The sequence below is a fragment of the Nicotiana attenuata genome, chromosome 10 (genome assembly GCF_001879085.1).
Source record: "Nicotiana attenuata strain UT chromosome 10, NIATTr2, whole genome shotgun sequence".
NCBI lineage: Eukaryota > Viridiplantae > Streptophyta > Magnoliopsida > Solanales > Solanaceae > Nicotiana > Nicotiana attenuata.
Genome location: NC_031998.1, coordinates 4,275,373 through 4,298,075, shown reverse-complemented (window position 1 = coordinate 4,298,075; position 22,703 = coordinate 4,275,373). Strand labels below are relative to the sequence as shown.

Sequence of the window (22,703 nt, the reverse complement as noted above, 5' to 3'; positions counted from 1 at the left end):
GGATTTACTGCTAATATTGTTTTCTCCCCACAGCATGCTCCCCTCCCATATTGTTTACTTGTCTTTTATTTTCGATTCCGCTGTATATGTATAATTGTATAGGATTATGTAGTAGTCCAGTCTAGCCTCGTCGCTACTTCGCCGGGGGTTAGGCTAGACACTTACCAGCACATGGGGTCGGTTGTGCTGATGCTACACTCTGTGCTATTTGCACAGGTCCACATTTCGAGCAGCATCAGCAGCAGCATTAGTACGGGAGCAGGACTTCAGTCTAGCGAGACCCGAGGTAGCCTTGCAGGCGTCCGCAGGCCGGCGTCTCCCTTATTTTTTTTTAGTCTGTTGCCTCCTTGTATTCGAGACAAACAACTTATGTGTTCTTTCAGACATTTGTATTTAGTATTTCTTAGCAGTTTGTGAGTATTGTGACACCAGTCTTGGGTAGAGGCTTATATTGACTATTCCGCATCTTGATTCAGTTTCTATAATTAAGACTTCCGCTACTATTTAATTTTATTGTTTTTATATTGTTGCCATAAATTGTTAAAAGGGACTATGTTGTAAATGGAAGGTAATTAAATTTGGCGTGCCTAGCTTCTACGAGTAGGCGCCATCACGACTCCCGAGGGTAGGAAATCCGGGTCGTGACATTCAATCTTTCATATCCATGATGCGGCCATATCTCCGTTCAACGAATTTGAAAAATCAATTGATGGTAAAAAAAATTCTCAAATCGAGGTTTGTTGTTGTATTTTGTGGTAAGAAGCCGAGATTAATGTTGGTCTGAGTGTGTTAATATGACTGTTGGAGTCGAGGGTAGCTACTTCCAAGATTTCCAATGTTATGATAAAGCTTTAGAAGCCTTCAACAAATTGTTCACATGAAGAGCCATCTTCAAGCTCGGATGTTGAAGAAGTGAAGAAGTGGTAACAAATGAAAATGCAGCAAGTGCTATTTCATCTGCTATGTTAGCGGGAATATTTATTGGGATGAAATTGTCAGAAAATGTTGCAAACTAATTATGCCAATTTTATTTCTTATTTTCTACTACATTAGAAAAATGTTTGCTAAAAATTTTGGTGTGCAAGAGATGTAGACTTTGTTTAGCATTTTGAATATCAAGTATTGTATGAAGTTGGCCATGATTATTTAATGTTTACTTTGTTCATTATTTATAAAGTTCGAGTTTGTGAATATCACTTGATTTACAAGTCAATTCTGTGTTCCGAGGCCTTATAAACCTCCTTTTATCTCACCTCGACTTGCGTGCACAGTCCGGGCGTATATCCGGAACGCTTTTATGTGAAAATTTGATAAAAATACTAATTTTGCCTTTAAAATTGAATTTAAGTTGAATTCGGTCAATATTTTAGGTAAACGGACCCGGACACGTGATTTGACGGTCCTGGTGGGTCCGTAGGAAAATATGGGACTTGGGTGTATGCCCGGAACTGAATTCCGAGGTCCCAAGCCCGAGAAATAAATTTTTGAAGAAGATTGTTTAACTGAAATTATAAGAGTTTCTGAAAATTTAAAGATGTTTGAATTTGATGGTACCGGGCCCGTATTTTAGTTCTGGAGCCCGGTATAGGTCTTATATGGTATTTAAGTTGAGCCTGTAAAATTTGGTAAGAAACGGAATTCATATGATGTGAATCGGACCCTCGGTTGTGAAAATGGAACTTAAGAGTTCTTGAAGTTTTTCCTTGATTTTGATGCTAAATTCGTTGTTAAAAATGTTATTTTGGCGATTTGATCGCACGAGTAAGTCCCTATGATATTTTTGGGTTAGTATGCATGTTTGGTTTGGATCCTCGAGGGATCGGGTGAGTTTCGGATAAGTTTCGGGATGTTTTGAACTTAAGGAATTCTGCTATTTTGCTGCTTCTGGTGTCTTAATATTTTGTTCTTCGCGTTCGTGATGGAGCTCACGCGAACGCGAAGCACAAGCTGGGCTGGGGAAGAATTTCTTCTACGCGAATGTGAGGCCTTGATCGCGAAAGCGGAGCACTGGGTGGTTTGCTCTTCGCAAACGCGACTGGCCACACGCGAACGCGTAGTGCAATGGAGGTGGCTAGGGGAAACTTTGAGTTGTTCTTCGCAAACGCGGTCATAGGACCGCGAACGCGATGGTCAGTGGGGACATACCATCGCGAACGCGAGTAGCTCATCGCGAAGGCGTAGGCCCTTCTGACCATAAGCTTCGCGAACGCAACAGGCCCCTCGCGAACGCGAAGAAGGTCTGTCCAACAATTTAAAACAGAACCAGAATGGGAATTTAGCCATATTTTCATATCTTCTTCCCCAAAATCAGACCTTAGGCGATTTTTGAAGAGCAAATTCAACACCAAATTATAGGTATGTGTTCTTAGACTCATTTCTTCATTTTTTATCAACACCCATTAGATTTCTAGGCCTAAATGTTGTTCTTCCATGGTAGAATTAGGGATTTTGGATAGAGTTAGGGCTTTTTGAATAATTGGAATTTAGACCTCGTTTTGGGGTCAGATTCCGAAACCAATTGCATATTTGGGCTCGTGGGTGAATGGGTGATCGGATTTTGGTCCGAACCTCGAGTTTTGACCAAGCGGGCCCGAGGCCGATTTTTGAATTTTTGGAGAAAATGATAGAAAACCTATAATTAAGCTTTGGGTATGAATTCTTTAGCATTTATTGATATTGTTAAATTAATTTGGGTTAGATACAAGTAAATTAGAGGTGAATTCTAAAGTAAAAGCGGTGTTTGAGGCTTGAGTTTGGCCATGGAAGTTCGAGGTAAGTGTTTGGTCTAACCTTAGCTTGAAGAAATAGGTATTGTGTCTTATTTGCTATGTGCTAGTGTAGTGTACGACGTATAGGTGTGGTGACGAGTATCTATACGTTGGTGTCAACCATGCCCGTGAGTCTTAAATTGTGATTGTTGTGTTTCTTAATGAATACTACAAATGCCTAAATTGTTGATTATCCATGTTGAGCAAGACTTATGATTATCTTCTTGGTATTTATTTATTATTTAGCATTGGCTCCAGTTGAGGTTCATTTGTGAAGTTAATTATTGGTACAAGTTTGGTTATAGCTCATTCCCTTGCCGGGACGTATTTAATTCTTATTGTTGATTCCCTTGTTGGGATGTATTTATTCTTGCTGTCGATTCCCTTGCCGGGATGTTGTTGTTGCTATTGTTTGGGTGAGGGAAGAGAGATAAAGCACGAAGGGCGATGCCGTGCACATTCATACTTATGCATTTGGTAAGGAAAGAGTGATAAAACACGAAGGGTGATGTCGTGTACATTTATATTGATATTGATGCATAAGGTGAGGAAGAGAGATAAAGCACGAAGGGTGATGCCGTGCACATTTGTTGTCACGACCCAAAATTCACTATGGGTCGTGATGGCGCCGGACAATGCTGTCAGGCAAGCCAACTGAATTACTTAACCAATTTCTCGTTTTACTACTTTTGAAATTCTAGGATTTTCCTTCAATTCTTCATAAATAAAAGATCACCGCTTTAATTCAAATTAAATAATAATCATCTAGTACAAATCTTTCGAAAATCATCCCAGAACCCGGTGTCACAAGTGCATGAGCATCTACAGATAAGGAAATAAAATACAACATCCGTCCGAAATACATGGACAAGAAATAAATAAAATACACTGGATGAGACTATACTAGTTGCGGGTCGCCTCGAATAATTCCGCTCACCTAGTCCCAGAATCATCCGCGTTGCTACGCCCAGTAGGCCACAAGGGTTACATATATCTGTGCAACAAAAATGCACAGAAGTGTAGTATGAGTACGAAAATAACGTGTACTCAATGAGTATCCCGCCTAACCTCGAAGAAGTAGAGACGAGATGGTCGACTTCGACACATTACTAATGGTCCAATAGTGGGGGAAGTAATACATTAAATTATGGATTTCTATAACCATGATTTCTGTTCAAATAGAAGGAGTCAAGTAAACAATTAATCCTTTTATAGAGAATTTCCAAAATTTCCTTTTCATAATTATCCAAATATTCTCAAGCCATGAAAAGGCAATAATAACTTAATTAAGTTCAAGGCAGCAATACAAGCATGCGCATATCATGCCGAGGCGACGGCCCGATCCAACAGAAATAAACGATGCACTTGCCAAGGATCGACGGCGCGCCTATAGATGCATCTACTTAATCTGCTGAGGCGTTCAGCCCGTTTCAAAATAAACACATAGAGACATTCAATCAAGAAGCCAACATGGTGCAATTATTCCAAGAAAAGCTAATTCTCTTTTATCAATTTAGGAAAATGAGGTTTACATCTCGCTAGAAATTCATTTACTATTTTGATATGGTTTAAACAATTCAACTATCCATAAGATTACAAATATTCCAAGTATAACATGCTTTTGGGTCCTAGACTACCCGGACAATAGCATAATAGTAGCTATGCACGGGCTCTCGTCACCTCGTGCGTACGTAGCCCCCGCAAATAGGAGCAAATATCCAATTATTTCACCTATAGGGACATTTCCCTCTCACAAAGTTAGAAAGGAGACTCGCCTCGCTCCGAAGATCCATAACCAACAATCCACGCCCTTCCGGGAACTTTAATTGATGCATCATGCTCCAAAACTAGCCAACGGTTACGCAAATCCATTACTATATGCTCAAATATTCATCACTAACTAATTTATAGCAATTCCTAACTCCGATCGAAAAGTTGACCAAAACGCCCTCGGGCCGACGTGCCCGGAATCCGAATTTTTTCGAAGATGAAGGTTACCCAGGACCTTAGGAACTCAAATATATAATTTTCACTAAATTCCATACTCAATATCGTGGCTAAATTCCAAGTTTACTAATTTTCTAGGTTTTCCACCAAAACCTCAAATTTATACTAATCTTAATGCTCAAATCCATACATAGTTGATGTATTTAACTCAAAATAGGTGGGGATAATTTACCTTAACGTTGATGACGAAAATCTCCTCTTGAAGCTCCCCAAAATCGCCCATGCCTAGTGAAAAAATGAGAGAAGAATGGCCAAAATCCGATTTTTAAAACCCCTCTGCCGCCAGCTATTTTCGCACCTGCGGTCCATTGACCGCTTCTGCGGTTCCGCAGGTGCGGCCGCTCTACTGCATCTGCGGTTTTCCCAGGCCTTTCCTTTTTCCGCTTCTGCGACACAACTTCGCAAATGCGGTCCCGCTTCTGCGGATCTTTGACCGCATCTGTGGTCCTCCCCTAGACCGCCCATTCTCGCTTCTGCGATCGCCCTTCCGCAGATGCGGTCCCGCTTCTGCGGAACCTTGACCGCATCTTCAGTCCACGAGCCTTAGACCAAATTTCGCACATGCGCCTTCCTAGCCGCTTCTGCGGCGCCACACCTGCGGCCCCTTTTCCGCAGGTGCGGTTATGACAGCAACCAGACCCTTCAGCCTTCTTCAAATTTTCATTTTTGATCCGTTAACCACCCGAAATTCACCCGAGGCCCCCGGGACCTCAACCAAACCTACCAACCAATCCCAAAACACGATACGGACTTGCTCGAGGCCTCAATCACATCAAACAACGCTAAAATCATGAATCGACCTCCAATCCAAACTTAATGAACTTCAAAATTTCAAACTTCTATATCCGATGTTCAAACCTATCAAATCACGTCCGATTGACCTCAAATTTTGCGCACAAGTAATATTCGACATTACGGACCTACTGCAACTTTCGGAATCGGACTTCGACCCAGATATCAAAAAGTCCACCTCCGGTCAAACTTCTCAAAAACTTTCAAATTTCTATCTTTAGCCAAATGGCTCCAAAATGACCTACGGACCTCCGAATTCACTTCCGATCGCGCTCCCAACTCCAGAATCACCATACGGAGCTATTCCCAGACTCGTAATCCCAAACGGACATTGATAACACTGAAATGCACTTCAAGCCAAACTTAAGAAATTCCTTCCAAAATGCTAACTTCCACAATATGCGCCAAAACCCGATCCGGGAATACGCCCAAGTCCGAAATCATCATACGAACCTGCTGGAACCTTCAGATCCCGATTCTGAGGTTGTTTACTCAAAATTCCAATCCTAATTCATTCTTTCAACTTTAAGCTTTCGAAATGAGAATTCTCTTTCCAAATCAACTCTGGACTTCCCGAAATTTAATTCCGACCACGCGTACAAGTCATAATACCTGAAATGAAGCTGCTCATAGCCTCAGGCTGCTGAACGGAGCGCTAGAACTCAAAACGACCGATCGGATCGTTACGTTTCTAATATTTATATGGTGAGGAAGAGAGATAAAGCACGAAGGGTGATGCCGTGCACATTTTCATTATTTGATTGCATTGGTGAGGATTGAGAGTAAAAGCACAAAGGGTGATGTCGTACACGTATTGCCTCTTTGTTATGATTTCTCTTTGCTATTGGTGCAGGTGCCTTAATTGTTTTACTCCGTTATTACCGTGATTTTTTATGTTGGTATTTCCCCCATAGCATGTTACCCTTCCCCCGTTACTTTTGAATTGCTTCTATTACTGTTATTCTGCTAGATACTGTTTAACTGCAGGTTATATTGTTGTTGTGTCCTAGCCTCGTCACTACTTCGCCGAGGTTAGGCTCGACACTTACCAGCACATGGGGTCGGTTGTGTTGATGCTACACTCTGCACTCTTTTGTGCAGATCTCCGCACTGGAGCATACAGACCTTAGCTAGGGATTGCTGCCTTCAGTCTATCGGAGACCCGAGGTAGTCCTGCAGGTATCCGCAGGCCTTGGCGTCCCCTTCCTATCTTGTTTCTTTCTGTTCTTTTCTATTTTAGAGACAGACATGTATTTATTTTGTTCAGAACCTATTTGTAGTTTTTCTTAGATAGTCTGTGGAATTGCGACACCAATCTGGGTGGTTTATGTTTGTGGATTCGTATTGGTATTAGTTAAATTATTAAATTTCGTTCTTCCGCATTATTATTTCTGTTGTTTATCATATGTTGACTTGAAATTGTTAAGAGATTAAAAATGAAAAGAGTAAGTTAATTAGAATAGTTGACTTGCCTAACTTTCACTAGTAGGCGCCATCACGACTCCCGAGGGTGGAAAATCCGGGTCGTGATAGAATTTTATGACTTCTTTAGCATTTTCATCCTGTTTCAGGCAAATTATTTTAAGGAAAAAATTTGCATTTTGTACATTTTGTAGTAATTTGCATTACGTAGTGTTATACATGCATTGTATTTCAAATGGGGTACAATGCATTAATTCTTAACTATCTATTCAAATGTCACTACTATTTTTATTCATTGTATTTGTCATAAGCTAAAATCAAATATCCTGTACCGACAAAGTTTTCAATGGAAAGATCACAAATAGTACTAGTTTCGTTTGTCACAAATTAATATGGGATATTGGAAATGTTCCTATTAAATGATTCGAGAAAGAGAGAGAGAGGAAGAAAAAGTAAAAGAACTTCAGTATATTTATACATCAATAAAGGGGATAAAGGAAGCAAAAATATTTTAGAAAATGTAGCAAAAAAATTAAAATTAGAAGTAAAGGAAGCAGTGGGTAAAGAAATACGAAATAACCATAACTTTCATTGATTAATTGATACTCTTTAAAATATTCCAAATAATATTTTGAAGTTAATCTCCTAACATATGATAATTTTAGCATACCATGCTACAAACAATGCATACACAACAAAATGACTTAAAATACCAATCTTTTTAAATTACTCTACTCTATCTTTTAATTGACAGATTTTGATGCCTTAAAGGCGACTTCGGTATCACTGCTTATAACAATAACATGATTATCGTTACCTTCATTTTGGTCAGCGGGTAGTTCCTCCAACATGGCGTAACAACATGTAAAAGGGTAGGATTCAAGTAAAAGCCTTTTTACGTAGTCGGCGCCAATTTCACGCGTCATCCTAAGCAGTTATGATAACCAGATAGGTCATCTAGAGTTTTAAATCCTAATTCTGTGTTTCGAAGCCTCCAATAGCTTCTTTAAGCCTTTCTTGATTTGCATGCGCAGTCCGGGTATTTTTTCCGGAAGGATTTTATGTTAAGAATTTATAAAATATGAAATTTTACCTTAAAAATCCATTTGAGTTGACTTCGGTCAACATTTCGGACAAACGGATCCGGATCCGTATTTTGACAGTTTCGGTGGGTCCGTATCGTGATTTGGGACCTAGCGTATGCCCTGGAATTGAATTCGGAGGTCCCTAGCTCGAGTTATCGTTTTTTGTCAAAAGTTTGAAGTTTGAAGCTTAAAGGTTTAATTAATTTAATCGTTTGACCAATATTTGACTTAGTTGATATCGAGTCCGTATTTTGGTTCCACAACTCGGTATAGGTCTATTACTATATTTATGACTTGTATGCAAAATTTAGTGAAAAACAAAGTTGGTTTGACGTGATTGGACGTCCGGTTGTTAAAATAGGAATTCTAAAGCTTCATTGAAAATTTCATTTGATTTGGTGTCTGATTTGTAGCTCTAGGTGTTATTTTGGCAATTTTATTGCGCGTGCAAATTCGTATGAAGTTATTAGACTTGTGTGCATATTTGGTTTGGACTCCCGAGGGATCGAGGGAGTTTCGGATAGGCCACAAAGTGAATTTCGACTTAGGAGAAATGCTAGTTGTTCTGGTGCAGGTCTCTGACCTCGCAATTGCGAGGTCAGTGTTTGCAATTTTGAAGGTCCCCAATTCCTGTCATGATCGAAATTGTGAAGAAAATCTTCGCATTTGCGAAGAGGGATAGGTCAGCCAAGGTCCGCATATGCGATCTAAAGGGTCGCAATTGCGAGAAGTCCAAGTTCGCATTTGCGAACAAACCATCGCAATTGCGGTGGCAGCAGAAGTGCGTTTGCGAAGAATATTTTGCATTTGTTGGGTTCGCAATTGTGAACCCCATGTCACAATTGCGACTTCTGCGCCTGGACATAAGCTAAGGTAGACGGGATTTCTCTCATTCTTTCAAACATAGAAACCCTAGAGGTGATTTTCCGAGAGTTCTTCTTCCCCAATTCATTGGTAAGTGATCTTAACCTACTTTTTTCAATTTTCCATTACATTTCATAAGATTTCAACCTAAAATCTAGGTTTTTCATGGTGGAAATTAGGGGTTTGGGAAGAATTAGGGATTTTTGTAAAATTAGAATTTAGACCTCAAATTAAGGTCGGATTTCGAAACAAATTACATAACCGGGCTCGGGGGTGAATGGGTAATCGGGTTTTGGTCCGAATTTTGGATTTGGACCAAGCAGCCCCGGGAGTTGACTTTTGTTAAACTTTTCAACAATGACCTAAATTGAACCTTTTTCATTTGTGGGTAGTTTCTAAGGCTTATTTTGAATGATTTGGTTGATAATTTGCTAGATTTGGTTGGTTCGTAGGGTTGTTTGAAAGGCAAAGCCGTGGTTGAGCTTTGAGTTGATTTTTAGAGCGAGGTAAGTGTCGTGGTTAACCTTGACTTGAGGGATTAACACTTGTTTGTTATGTTCTACTTGTTCAAATGTTAGGTACAACATGTATGTGAGGTGACGAATACTTATGCGTTGTTGTTGGGTTAAAGCATGCGGGTGAGACTTGTTTCTTGTCATTTATTTCTTTCTCTGATCATGATATCCATGCTTAGACTAGTTAATTACTAAATTGATCGTTCTTTCCACATTTATGGGCTATATGTGATAATTGAGTATTGTTTCTGAAGTTGAGATTAGTATTGTGGAACCATTGTCGCCGTAAGACTTGATCTTGCTTATTCTATCTCCCTATTGTTATATGTTCATTGCTACATGGTAAGGAAGAGTGTTAAAGCACGAAGGGTGATGTCGTGCCGTATTTGAGAGTTAGTGCATGAAGGGTGATGTTGTGTCGTATTTGAGTGTTAATACACGAAGGGTGATGTCGTGCCGTATTTGAGAGTTAATGCACGAAGGCTGATGACGTGCCGTATATATTATTTCACGATGAAATTAAGAGTAAAAGCACGAAGGGTAATGTCGCGTTGTATTTATCATTTTATGATGAGATTGAGAAAAGCATGAAGGGTGATGTCGTGCCATCATTACTGTATCATGGTAAGGTTGAGAGTAAAAGCATGAAGGGTGATGTCGTGCAATTTTATTCATTATGTTTGTTCATTTTGTTGGTTGAAAGTCTATTGACTGTTTCTCATTATCATCCCCTTTCGCATGTCCCTTACCAATAATACATGTTAATCTCATATTTGTTGTTATGTTGTACGTATATTTCCGTCTGTATAGGTTTAATTATGAGGGTGTCCTGTCATAGCATCGTCAATACTTCGTCGAGGTTAGGCTCGACATTTACGGAACACATTGGGTCAGTTGTACTCATACTACACTCTGCACTTCTTGTGTAGATTTTGGTACTGGTCTTAGTTGTCTGTGAGGCGTATCAGCTTGGATTGGCATTTGGAGGCTCGAGGTAGATTTGCTGGCGTCCGCGGACCTTGAAGTCCCCTTCCATTTCCCCTATTTATTGTTCTTTTCATTGAGATAGTTGTATTTATTTCAAACCCTATTTGTAGAGACTCTAGAAGCTCGTGAACTTGTGACTCCAGATCTGGGTTGTACTTAGATATCATTGGTATTCATGTCATTTTTGCACGCCATTTTAGTTTCATTTCGGTTTGATTGGTTTCACTTATTTGAATTGATTAAAATTGGCTTAAAGATTCTCTAACGTTGGCTTTCCTAGCAAGTGAAATGTTAGGCCCCATCACGGTCCCGAATGTGGGAATTCGGGATCGTGATAAGTTGGTATCCGAGCACTAGGTTTCCTAGGCCTCACAAGTCACGAGCAGGCTTACTAGAGTCTAGAGGATCAGTACGGAGACGTCTGTACTTATCTTCCAGAGGCTATAAAGTTTAGGAATAAATTTCACTTCTATTCTTCTCTGCCGTGCGATTTTATTCTATCATTGGCGATTGAACTCTGTTATTCTTGTCCTCCCGCAGATGGCGAGAACACGTGCAACATCTTCAGCTGGACAACAGTTGGAGCCCCTAGTGGTAGCTCCTACTATGGGCAGAGGACGAGGCCGAGGCAGAGGCAGAGCTCAGCCCAGAGATTGAGCAGCAACACCAAAAGTGGAGCCTCAGGTGGATTTTGATGAGGAGGTTCTAGCTTAGACTGTACCTGTTGGCCCAACTCAGGTCTCGAGGGGTTCATCGCCACTCAGTACTTCAGGACGCTCTGGTCTGTTTGGCGGGGCTTATGGAGAGTGTGGCCCAGGCTGGTACATTTCCTGTGGTGCACCTTCTGAGGACCTACACAATTATTTTGACCGCTACCATGAGGTGTTGTGGAACATGGGGATAGATGCGTATGGATAGAAGGGAAGTACGATTGTTGGCTACAAGAAATGAATAGCTGCATGACACCCAAAATGGGCGAAGAAATGCAAAGGGTAAAAATGAAAGAAGCGTAAACACTTACGTGTATGATTCCAAGCCTTGGGGAAGTCATCGGCATTGGCCATAACGTCCTCGATTTTGATGTAAAAGAAATCGAGCAATAATTGACGACTGTCCTTGTCATCCATCTTCACAACCAGGCACTTGCCTCCACGGTAACGGAGATCCAACATCGTCCCCCTATAGAAGCTAAGGGCGAATAGGTGCACTAAATGTCCCAATGTCACCTCAACACCGGCGAGCTCAGCAAACTTGGTCAGCATCTTGATGACCTTGATTACTTGGGGGGGAGCTGATTAGGGCAAATACCGTACTAGCGGCAAAATTCCTCCACCATCATAAAGAGGGGAAACGACTAACCTATAGCGAACGGGTAAGCGTATAGAGCGCAGTACCCAAGGTGGTGAACATGCATTTCCTCCTCCCCAGCCGGAATCGGTTCGATTTGATCGGGAAGGGCAAACGTAGCTTTAAATTCAACCAACTGATTGGGCGCCATTATCGAGAAGAAGGTTCCAGATGCCACGTCCAGCAATCGATGAAAATCAGACCTGGCTTCGAGGTTTCGGGGGATGTTCTCTTCCACCGAGGGAAAAGATTCATCCTCTGTGGTGGGAGCTGCATTCTCCCCTTGATCAGGGAACACAACCGCCAACGGAATGACGTGACTCCCTTCACCAACCTCAGATAAAATATTCGACATGTTTATGAGAAAATAAAGAAGGAAACTGGAAGAGAGTTTAGGATATGGAAGAGAGTTTAGAATATGGAAGAGAGTTTAGAATATGGAAGAGAGCAAAGATATAGGGAAGAGAGGATCAGAGAAAGAGTTTGAAGTCTCAAGAGTTTGAGAGAGTAAAAATTTCAAATTCGGGTTTGGCTATCCCTATTTTATAGAGATTGTGGCACCAAATCTGAAATGGTTTGTCATAATGGGCACCAAACCCGAAACGGTTCATCATAATTGGCACCAGAATCGAAATGACCTATCAAAGGTCACACACAAACCGACGCAATATGCCGGGAACATGCATCATCATGACGCATGACGTCATGACGTCACCCCTTCCCTTGGACCAGATGGCTCCAACAAATCACCCGGAAAATTTAAGGGATTTGAAATACGCGCCCTATGGAGAGCCACCTTGCCTGACCGCTACAACGGCCTCGACCTACATTATTTGTTCAACGAGCTCGACCATAAATGATATTATCTGCTCATTGAACTCACCCGCGAAGACGACCTCAACAAGCAGAGGGACTGACTGTATGGGCTAAAAATTATCTTGGTTATGTTCAGACCATATCAACATTAAGAGGACCTTCGAAGGTTGCCACGTGTCACCGATATGACTTCAACTAGAGGCATATTCAAGGTCGATGTGATCTAACGTGAAATAAAGAGTTGAGTCGAGGAGTCAATAGAGATCAAGGTCGAGGACGAGCACTCTTCTTAAGCAGAGTAATAACAGCTAGTTTTAGGATAAACCTTTAAAGAGAATATTCAAGTGAATATTCTCTAGATTTATACTATTATGATTTTGTGGCACATGTCCCCTTATAGATAGAAAGTGACATAGTTATAGGGGACATGAAACACTCATTTGTAAGAGAAAAACACTTTGACATTCTCTGAAGATTCTCGCTTTATCATACACATACAAAATATACCTTTTTCTTGAGAACCTTATCTAACTTTTCTCCCATGATCCAAGAAAGATACGAATATTCAAAGGTTCATCAACTATTCATCATGGTAAAAAAGAACACTAAAGAATATCACCCTTTTCGGGTGACTCACATGCTTTTATTTACTTAAATGTCATTCATTGTTAATTATTATTATTTAATGTTACCTTCAGATCATTGAATATAGCAGTGTTATCACCATTTATTGCTACTTAGATAATATGGATATTATCTTGCTATAAAATCGGTTAATATATTTTTTGGATATTAATATTTGCTAAAATTAACTTTATTTATCAGAAAATCTAATTGTTTAAATCAAGATTTAAATTTTGGGTCAAACAATTGTAGACTTTTCATGAGATTTTGAATTATTCACACGCCAACCTTTAGAAACAAAAAAAAAAAAAAAGAAGCTAAAATAATCTTTAACTTCATAAATTAGTTAAATTAGACCGTTATGAAGTAAAATTATTGTATAAATTAGTCAAATTAGATCAGCCATCAGAGGTATCCGTTAAAGTTGACTGACACACTTGCATTTATAACACAAATACTACTTTTTTGGGATAAAATAACACAAATTTTATTAACACTAATACCTATATACTCGTGCTTATTATTTATTTGCAACTTTGGACTGTCATATGCAACTTGCCGCATTTTAAGGCGTTAAGCTAATCCAAATTGTTAACAATGTCATACACTAAAGCCGATTGCTCCTAGAAGTATTGGGGAGAGGTGATCAAGTATGATACGGTGCGACTTAAGCTTACTGAAAACATGATCCTTGATAAAAAAATATGGAGTGAGCACTAGGATTGACGGTTAGAAAGTAGTTGAACGTTTTTTCTATTTCGTATTAGGTGCAAGGCTAGTCTGAAAGTATCTTGTCTTAGAGTGCTTGTGGTACATGGCGTTTTCATACTATTTTTTCGCTCCGGTTTCCTGGTACCTTGCCGTTGTTATTAGTTATTGATATTGCTTTATTTTTCTATTTTTAAGGTCGCTGGTATTATTTTTTTGGCGTCTGTTACTGTAAGACGAGGGAGTATATATTATTGTGCTAATCAATTCATTTCGCGTGTTCAACTATGGCTTCTATAGCACTTGCTTTCTTATTCCTCTCAACAGCCTTCTCTCTCTCTTTCTGTTCAAATGCCAAACAAACTGCTTTTTGCCCATTTAATTCCATTTATCAATTGGGTGATTCACTTGCCGACACCGGCAACCGAATTCTTATCCCCGGAATTCCTCCAACTTTCCACGCCGGCCATCTTCCTTACGGTAAAACTTACTTCGGAAAACCCACCGGCCGATTTTCCGACGGTCTTTTAATGATTGATTACATTGCAATAGCTCTTAAACTTCCATTCCTTAATCCTTACTTATCAAAAAACACTTCATTTATTCACGGCGTCAATTTCGCCGTTGCCGGAAGTACGGCACTTGACAAATCATTCTTCGATAAAAGAAACATTAGCATTAAATCGTTTAATCCTCCATTAAGTACGCAAATTGAGTGGTTCAAAAATCACCTTAATTGTACTTGTAGAAGTCCAACGCGATGCGCTAAGAAGCTTCGAAATTCACTCGTTAGTATTGGTGCTTTTGGTGGAAATGATTATTTCACTGCCTTTTCTAATGGTAAATCCATTGAAGAGGCTAAAACTTTTGTTCCATTTACAGTCAACGCCATTGTTGAAGGTATCAAAGAAATCATTAAATTAGGAGTGAAACGGATAGTTATCTCCGGTGTTTCTCCATTTGGTTGCTTACCGTCGCTACTGACTTCATCTCCGAGCTCCGATCCCAATGCATACGACGAATTTGGATGTTTGAGAGATTATAATAAATTTGCAGCATTTCACAATAACTATCTTCGAGATACAATATCTTTGGTAAGTCGTCAATATTCAGATGTTGTTATTTTATATGTAGATTATTATGGAGCTTTTTTATCTATTTTTCGAAGAGCATATTATCTGGGAATTGATCGTGAATCGTTACTGAAAGCGTGTTGTGGAATTGGAGGAAAATATAATTTTGATTGGAAGAAAACATGTGGATCAAATGAGACTTCAGTTTGTTCTGATCCTTCACGATTCATGAATTGGGACGGCGTACACTTGACTCAAAAAGCATATCGTCATATTTCGGAGATTCTCATTACTGATATCTTATCGAACATTGATTGTATTTGGTGAATGAACAAACCAAGGATTTTGAGAAAATGTTATTCATATATATTTCCAGATCCCAATTAGATGTCTTCTATATGGAGACAGAACATGTGCTTGTTTTATTTGATCCATTTTAGTTATACAAGTCCTTTTGTTATTAATTAAGTTGTTATCGATAAGCTGGATGTGTGTGTCTAATAACGAATAATCAAGAGAAACAAATTCAACTTTTTAATACCAATATCATCAACTGTAATTTCAGCTACAATGTCGCAAAACATAGCAAATTAACAGCTTGTTTGGATGGTTGTTCCTCGTTGTATTGTATTGTATTGTTATCTCAAAACAATGTTTGTTTTGATTGTTTCATTAAAATTGGTTGTATTGTATTGTTAAATCCATTGTTCCGGAACAATAAAAAGTCTCATTTTTTTAAACAACGGATTTGGTGTGGTGGGATTGTTTCCTATTTTTCTTTCCAATTCTATTTTATTACTCCATAATTCTATTTTACCCTTTATCTTTTTTCTATTTTAGCTCCAAATCTCCAACTTATAACCTACTTTGTTTTTTTTCCAGACCAATGTTAAAGGTGTTTTGTTGCCTCCTGTTTTATTGTTTTTCTCCTAATTTGCTTGTAACTCAATTCTAATTATTTGTGCTCCTTTGTTTTGTCTTTTTCTGTCTCGCTCCTTTGTTCTGCTTCCTTATTGTGTTTTGCCTTTTTCTGTTTTATTTTTTAAAATTATTTTTATACATAATTTTGATAAATTTAATATTTAAACAATTGAGGGTATTTTAGTAAGCTTATCAGTTTTAGTACAGTACGATACAGTCAAACCAAACAACAAAATATTATTTAATAATAACAAACAATACAATCTATCCAAACATTGTATTCATAAAACGATACGGTACAATACGATACGATACAATACAATACATTATAAAACGATAGGGAACAATGATCCAAACAGAGTGTAAAAAGGCCGCAAGCTTACCAACAAGGTTGTGGTGGAATGGTAAGACTTCCTTCATCGTTAGCCAGAATATCTCGTGTTCGAGCCCTAAGTATGAAATCACCTATGTTAGGGGAGCACTTTACCCTTTAATGTGGGACTTCCGACGCAAATTCAAATTTAGACCGGCCCAACGTGGTGATGGGACCCTTTATTAGAATTTCTCTTTCTTTCTTCTTGCATGCTTGGAACAAAAGCCATGGCCAAGCGACCATAGGCAGATAATTCACTGCGACTCGATAAACAACAGCTTCTTTGGCTATTATAAGGCAATGTAGGTAGGGACATACACATGAATTTTTGTAATTTTTATAAGCGGTGTCCAAATTTATAAAAGAATGAGAATGATAACTTTAATTATCATACTTTAAACAAGAAATAGCTTTAGTTTAATGGTTTTGTTGAGTCTTAAGTTAGAAAATGTTATGATTTTAATTCTATTTTATCACAATTATTAAACACAGAGGCTCTTTCAAATATTTGCAAAAAACAAGTGCTAATTGAGGTTCGAATTTTTGACCTCTTAGAGCAAAATCAAACAATAGAGTCCATTACTCAAATGGTCACTCAACTATCCCAAATTATCTCCTAAAGTCACTTTTCTTTCGTTTGTAACAACAAAGTCACTGAACTATGCCTATAACACTCAGAATGTCACTCAACTAGATTTTTCAAATTTTGAATTGCCAAATACTTATTTTACCCTCTAAATTATAAGCATTTATCTTCTTTTTATTTTTTTTGTTAAAAACTTTTAAATGTTATGATTTTTCCCTTTTATAATTTATATTATGGACTTACCTATAGAATAAATAAATTTTATTTATAAAATTAAAAAATAAAAAGTATTTAAGCATATATAATGCCGGAATAACAGAATAATGAGAATAGTAAAAAAATTAATTAGAATATTTATTCGTAATAATAATTTTAGTACTAACAACAAAAATTCAAAAATTTATTATTTACACAATTCAGAATGAAAGAAAATAAAGGTTGTAAAATATATATTCCATTCATGTGATATAAAAATAATTATTTAAATAAATATATTTTTATAATATACATTATATATTCTTGAAAATTATGCTCAAATATATTAATGTTTCTACCAACTTTCCAACGACACAAAGTTATGTCACTGGAAAGCAGGGGGCTATCTGTATAGCGTAAAATATACTATGTTGAGTCGTGCATGGAATATATATAATATAATTCAGCATAGTTTTTAAGAAAATATAATGTATATTAGAAAATACCTTTATTTAAATAATTATTTTTATATTATGTATATGGAATATATATTTTACAACTTTTATTTTCTTTCATTCTAAATTGTGTAAATAATTTTTTGAATTTTTGTTGTTAATACTAAAATTATTATTACTGACAAATTATTCTAATTAATTTTTTTTACTATGCTCATTATTTTGTTATTCCAACATTATATATGCTTAAATACTTTTATTTTTTTAATTTATAAAATAAAAGTTATTCTATAGGTAACCGTAAGTCCATAATATAAATTAAAACGGGAAAAATCATAATATTAAAAAGTTTTTAAAAAAAATAAAATGAAGATAAATGTTTATAATTTAAAGGGCAAAATAGGTATTTGACAATTCAAAAATTGGATAATCTAGTTGAGTGACATTCTGGGTGAGGCATAGTTCGGTGACTTTGTTGTTACAAACGAAAGAAAAGTAACTCTATGAGATAATTTGGGATAGTTGAGTGACCAATTGAGTAATTGACTCCAAACAAATAACCAACACCAGCGGCGGGTCTAAGATTTATATAATATGAATGCACCACTAAAGAAAGAATAAAAAAGAAAGTATAAGTGAGAATTGATCCCTACTCATCTAGGTTAAAGCATGCAACCAAGTGCACCATTTAACCCCTTTAGAGCATGCGTGTCATCAAATAATATTAGATCAGTTATAGCAAATACGTAAATAAAATATCTAGTTTGACGGAAACACCATGGATTCACGTGTCCAATAAAATAGGCTATAAATCCGCCCCTAACCAACACACAAAGAAATAATTTATGTCAAGTGGTGTCATTTTTTCCTACTTATCTGTTTCCTCACAGTATTAAATATATATTTAATGAAATTTTCCAACAAAGCGGTATCGCATGACACCAATTCGTTAAAGGTGCATCTCCCCCTGAGTGCAGGATACTAACGTTAGTAGCCTTGTACAAGTAAAGCCATGAGTTGCACTTGCAATAAGGCCGTGGATTCTGTACTACGTAGTTCAAACCTATGCTACTGCAACATTATTAAGTACTACGTAGAATTTTCCAAGCAGGTAATGTATTTAGGTCTCTTTTGTTATTACACTGTATTTGTAAAATAAATTCTGGAAATATAAATGAATATAAACAGTAATGAATATAAACAGAAATGACATAAACCAATTCGAGCCCACTGAATTCACAGTGTTTCCTTAAGGAATTTAATCCCCTCCTAGTACCCAAGGTTATGGATTATTTCCTCCCAGGATAGAACGAATTACACACTGGTGTAGTGGTACTTCAAACCCCAGTGTTTCAGCGAACACAAAGTTCGGTAGCAAATCACACTTACTTTTTGCTTTGTTTTGATGCTAAAAGTATGCAGAAGAAGGAGAGGAAACTCAGAAAATTGTAGTTAAAATTCTGAGCAGAATAGTGTTGTATTTATAGCCAAAGTTGGGTCTCTTCAGAATGGCTGTTTATGCAAAACGCCCACAACATAAATGCCATTACATAAATGGCCATTTACTCAATAATAAAGAGGGAAAATAAAGAGGGAAAATTGAAGAGGGTAGTTACTTTTCTGTTACCAAAACAGAAAAACGGATTGGATTTAATATTAATATTTAATATTAATATTTTGTTATTAAAACAAATATTTAATAACATTTCTGTTAATATTTTACTATTAACAAATAAATTTGGTCCAAAAAGTTAATCAATCGAAGCCGAAGCCGAAGCCGAAGCCGAGCCAAGCGACGACGACGACGGCGCGAGACTTGCCTTCTTCTCAACTCTTTAAGAGCTAGAAGAAGAGCAATTGCTTATATACCCATAAAAAACCTCTTCCTCTTCCAATATGGGACAATGCCCATTTGCCAAGGGAGGGGGAACTTAAAATTTCACTCAAAAATTTCATTTCCTTCCATTTCCCATTCACCCTCTTTTAAGTATTTAATATATTAATTAAATACCTTAAAAACCCAACATCTTTAACATTTTGTTGTATTTAGAATCAGATGCATGTCTTTTTCAGTTTCCACTGACAAAGAGAAAGATAATAGGCTCCGTTATTTAGTTAGATTCTTTCGTTACTACTTTAATCCCGACTTCAAATTTGGCTTAGACTAAAAATGTCCTATATTAACAAACGTGAAGGACTATATATATTCAGAGTTATATATCGAGGATCAAAATAATCATACTCCTATGCTTCCTACTACTTGTTCCTTCAAACTTTGGGAAAAAATTAGAAATACCCCGTTATATAACGGGTAATTGAAAAATAGCTACAGTTTCAAAAGTAATTGGAATGTTACCATTTTTTCATGCAAAGATAAAATCTGAATAAAAATACCCTTAAAATCCTAAAAAGTTCAAGCATAATATGCTGGAGTTCGAATTTTATGCTGGAAATTTATACGCAAGACCTACGTAATCCAGCATATTATGTTGAAACTTTCCATGTTTCAGCTAAGGTACTCTTGTCCAGATTTTATTTCCGCATAAAAAAAAATATTATTTTTAATGATTTTGCAAACGTCGGCTATTTTTCGATTACCAATCTAAAAACTAGCTAGTCCATGCTATTTTCACAAATTTTCCAGTATTTATTGAAGTCACGGTATAGCCAGTTTTCGGACTGGCCAATCAAAAATAGCCAACGTTTACCAAGTCAATGAAAAATAGCCACCATTTTGCTGCAATAGAGACCGGTCCAGCATAATATACTAGAGTTCGGTGCACTTGTGTATGAACTCCAGTATATTATGCTGGACCGGTATACTTTGCTGGCTCCAGTATAATATACTGGAGACTGGAGCACTGGTGCTCCGAACTCCAGTATATTATACTGGACCATTATACTTGCTGGAACTCCAGTATATTATGCTGGAGTTCTAGTGTATTTATGCTGGAGCTCCATCATATTATGCTGGAGTTCCAGCATACTATCCTGGAACTCCAGTATAATATGCTGGAGTTCAAGTATACTTATGCTGGAACTCCAACATAATATACTGGAGTATTTTCCGGGTTTTGAATAGTGTTTTCGCTCAGATTTATCTTTACATAAAAAATGGCTAAATTTCGATTACTTTTGAAATTGGGCTATTTTTGAACGACCAGTTGTAAATCTGGCTATTTTTAAAAATCACCCATACTGAATCTAATTGAGACGTTTTCTCTATAGAGCCTAATGATTGGGCCATGAATTGTTGGGTTAATACTGTAAAAATTGCACAGGGCGCCCTATTTGGGCGCCCCCTTTTAACCTGTAGCCGCTTTGTCTTTCTGTTTGCACCCGTACCCACTTTTTAAAAAACTTCAGCTTCCCTTTCTCCTCCCCTTCTCCTCCTCTTCTTCTTCTTCTTCTTCTTCTTCTTCTTCTTCTTCTTCTTCTTCTTCTTCAATACCACAGTTCTTGCTCTTCACTGTAGTTAGTGTTTGAGATAAGCCTTTACAAATAGAATATGAGATTGGAACTTGCTAGTTTCATGCTTTGCGGTAACTGAAGAAGATAGATTTTCTGGATTTAGCTTTGCACGATATGTAATCGTCAGATTTTCATTGACCATTCTAACAAATTTTAACGGGAAATAATATGTAGCTACTTAAACATGATATTTCAAGACTATCCGCCAAAAATTGCTAGATATTTCCATGTAATTCCTTTGATGAATGTACAAGAAACAGTACAAGAAACAAAGACAAAAACTTCAGCTCTAGAGCTGAAGTTTCCTAGTTACAACATAGAAACTTCAGCTCTAGAGCTGAAGTTTTTATTTTATAACTGGCAAACTTCAGCTGTAGAGCTGAAGTTTTCCGGTTACAAAGAAAAACTTCAGCTCTAGAGCTTAAGTTTTTATTTATAACTGGAAAACTTAAGCTCTAGAGCTTAAGTTTTTATTTTATAACTGGAAAACTTAAGCTGGAAAACTGCTTAAGTTTTTATTTTATAAGAGCTTAAGTTTTCATTTTATAACTGGCAAACTTCAGCTGTAGAGCTGAAGTTTTCCGGTTACAAAGACAAAAACTTCAGCTCTAGAGCTGAAGTTTTTATTTTATAACTGGAAAACTTAAGCTCTAGAGCTTATGTTTTTATTTTATAACTGAAAACTTAAGCTGGAAAACTGCTTAAGTTTTTATTTTATAACTGGAAAACTTAAGCTGGAAAACTGCTTAAGTTTTTATTTTATAACTGGAAAACTTAAGCTCTAGAGCTTAAGTTTTCCGGTTACAAAGACAAAAACTTCAGCTCTAGAGCTGAAGTTTTTATTTTATAACTGGAAAACTTAAGCTCTAGAGCTTAAGTTTTTATTTTATAACTGAAAACTTAAGCTGGAAAACTGCTTAAGTTTTTATTTTATAACTGGAAAACTTAAGCTGGAAAACTGCTTAAGTTTTTATTTTATAACTGGAAAACTTAAGCTCTAGAGCTTAAGTTTTCCGGTTACAAAGACAAAAACTTCAGGTGAGGTTTTCCAGTACAAAAGAAAAACTTCAGCCCCGTGGGCTGAAGTTATGTGAAAAAGCGGGTACGCTTGTAATTTTTTTTGCAAAGCGGGCACAAGTTAAAATGTGACACAAAAAACGGTTAAAATATCATGATATAGCCAGTTTTCACACTGGTCAATGAAAAATAGCCAGCGTTTATCAAGTCAATGAAAAATAGTCACTATTTTGCTGCAATAGGGACCGGTCCAGTATAATATACGGGAGTTCTGGTGCATTTATGTACGAACTCCAGCATATTATGCTGGACCGGTATACTTTGCTAACTCCTGTAAAATTTGCGGGAGACTGGAGCACCAGTGCTCCAAACTCCAGTATATTATACTGGACAATTATACTTGCTGGAACTCCCGTAAAATTTGCGGGAGTTCCAGCATAGTTATCCTGGAACTCCCGTAAAATTTACGGGCGTATTTTTTCGGATTTTGAATAGTGTTTTCGCTCAGATTTAAAGTGGCTAAATTTCGATGACTTTTGAAACTTGGCTATTTTTCAACAACCAGTGATAAATCTGGCTATTTTTAAATTTCTCCCCAAAAAACGGGTATAGATGCAAATGCCCGTTAATACCTTGGCCCATTTAAGTTGATTGACAACAAACATTCTCCTAATTCA

General features: G+C 37.3%; 1 protein-coding gene across 1 annotated transcript; it reads left to right on the top strand.

Moving 5' to 3' along the window:
* Positions 14,200-15,546, top strand: LOC109232932 (acetylajmalan esterase-like). Its single transcript, XM_019398626.1, has one exon. The coding sequence runs from the start codon at positions 14,223-14,225 to the stop codon at positions 15,333-15,335; it is 1,113 nt and encodes a 370-aa protein (XP_019254171.1). The 5' UTR covers positions 14,200-14,222; the 3' UTR covers positions 15,336-15,546.

What these genes read in the sequence shown, in the direction of transcription:
- LOC109232932 (XM_019398626.1), top strand. Translation starts at nt 14,223, where the DNA reads ATGGCTTCTATAGCACTTGCTTTCTTATTCCTCTCAACAGCCTTCTCT.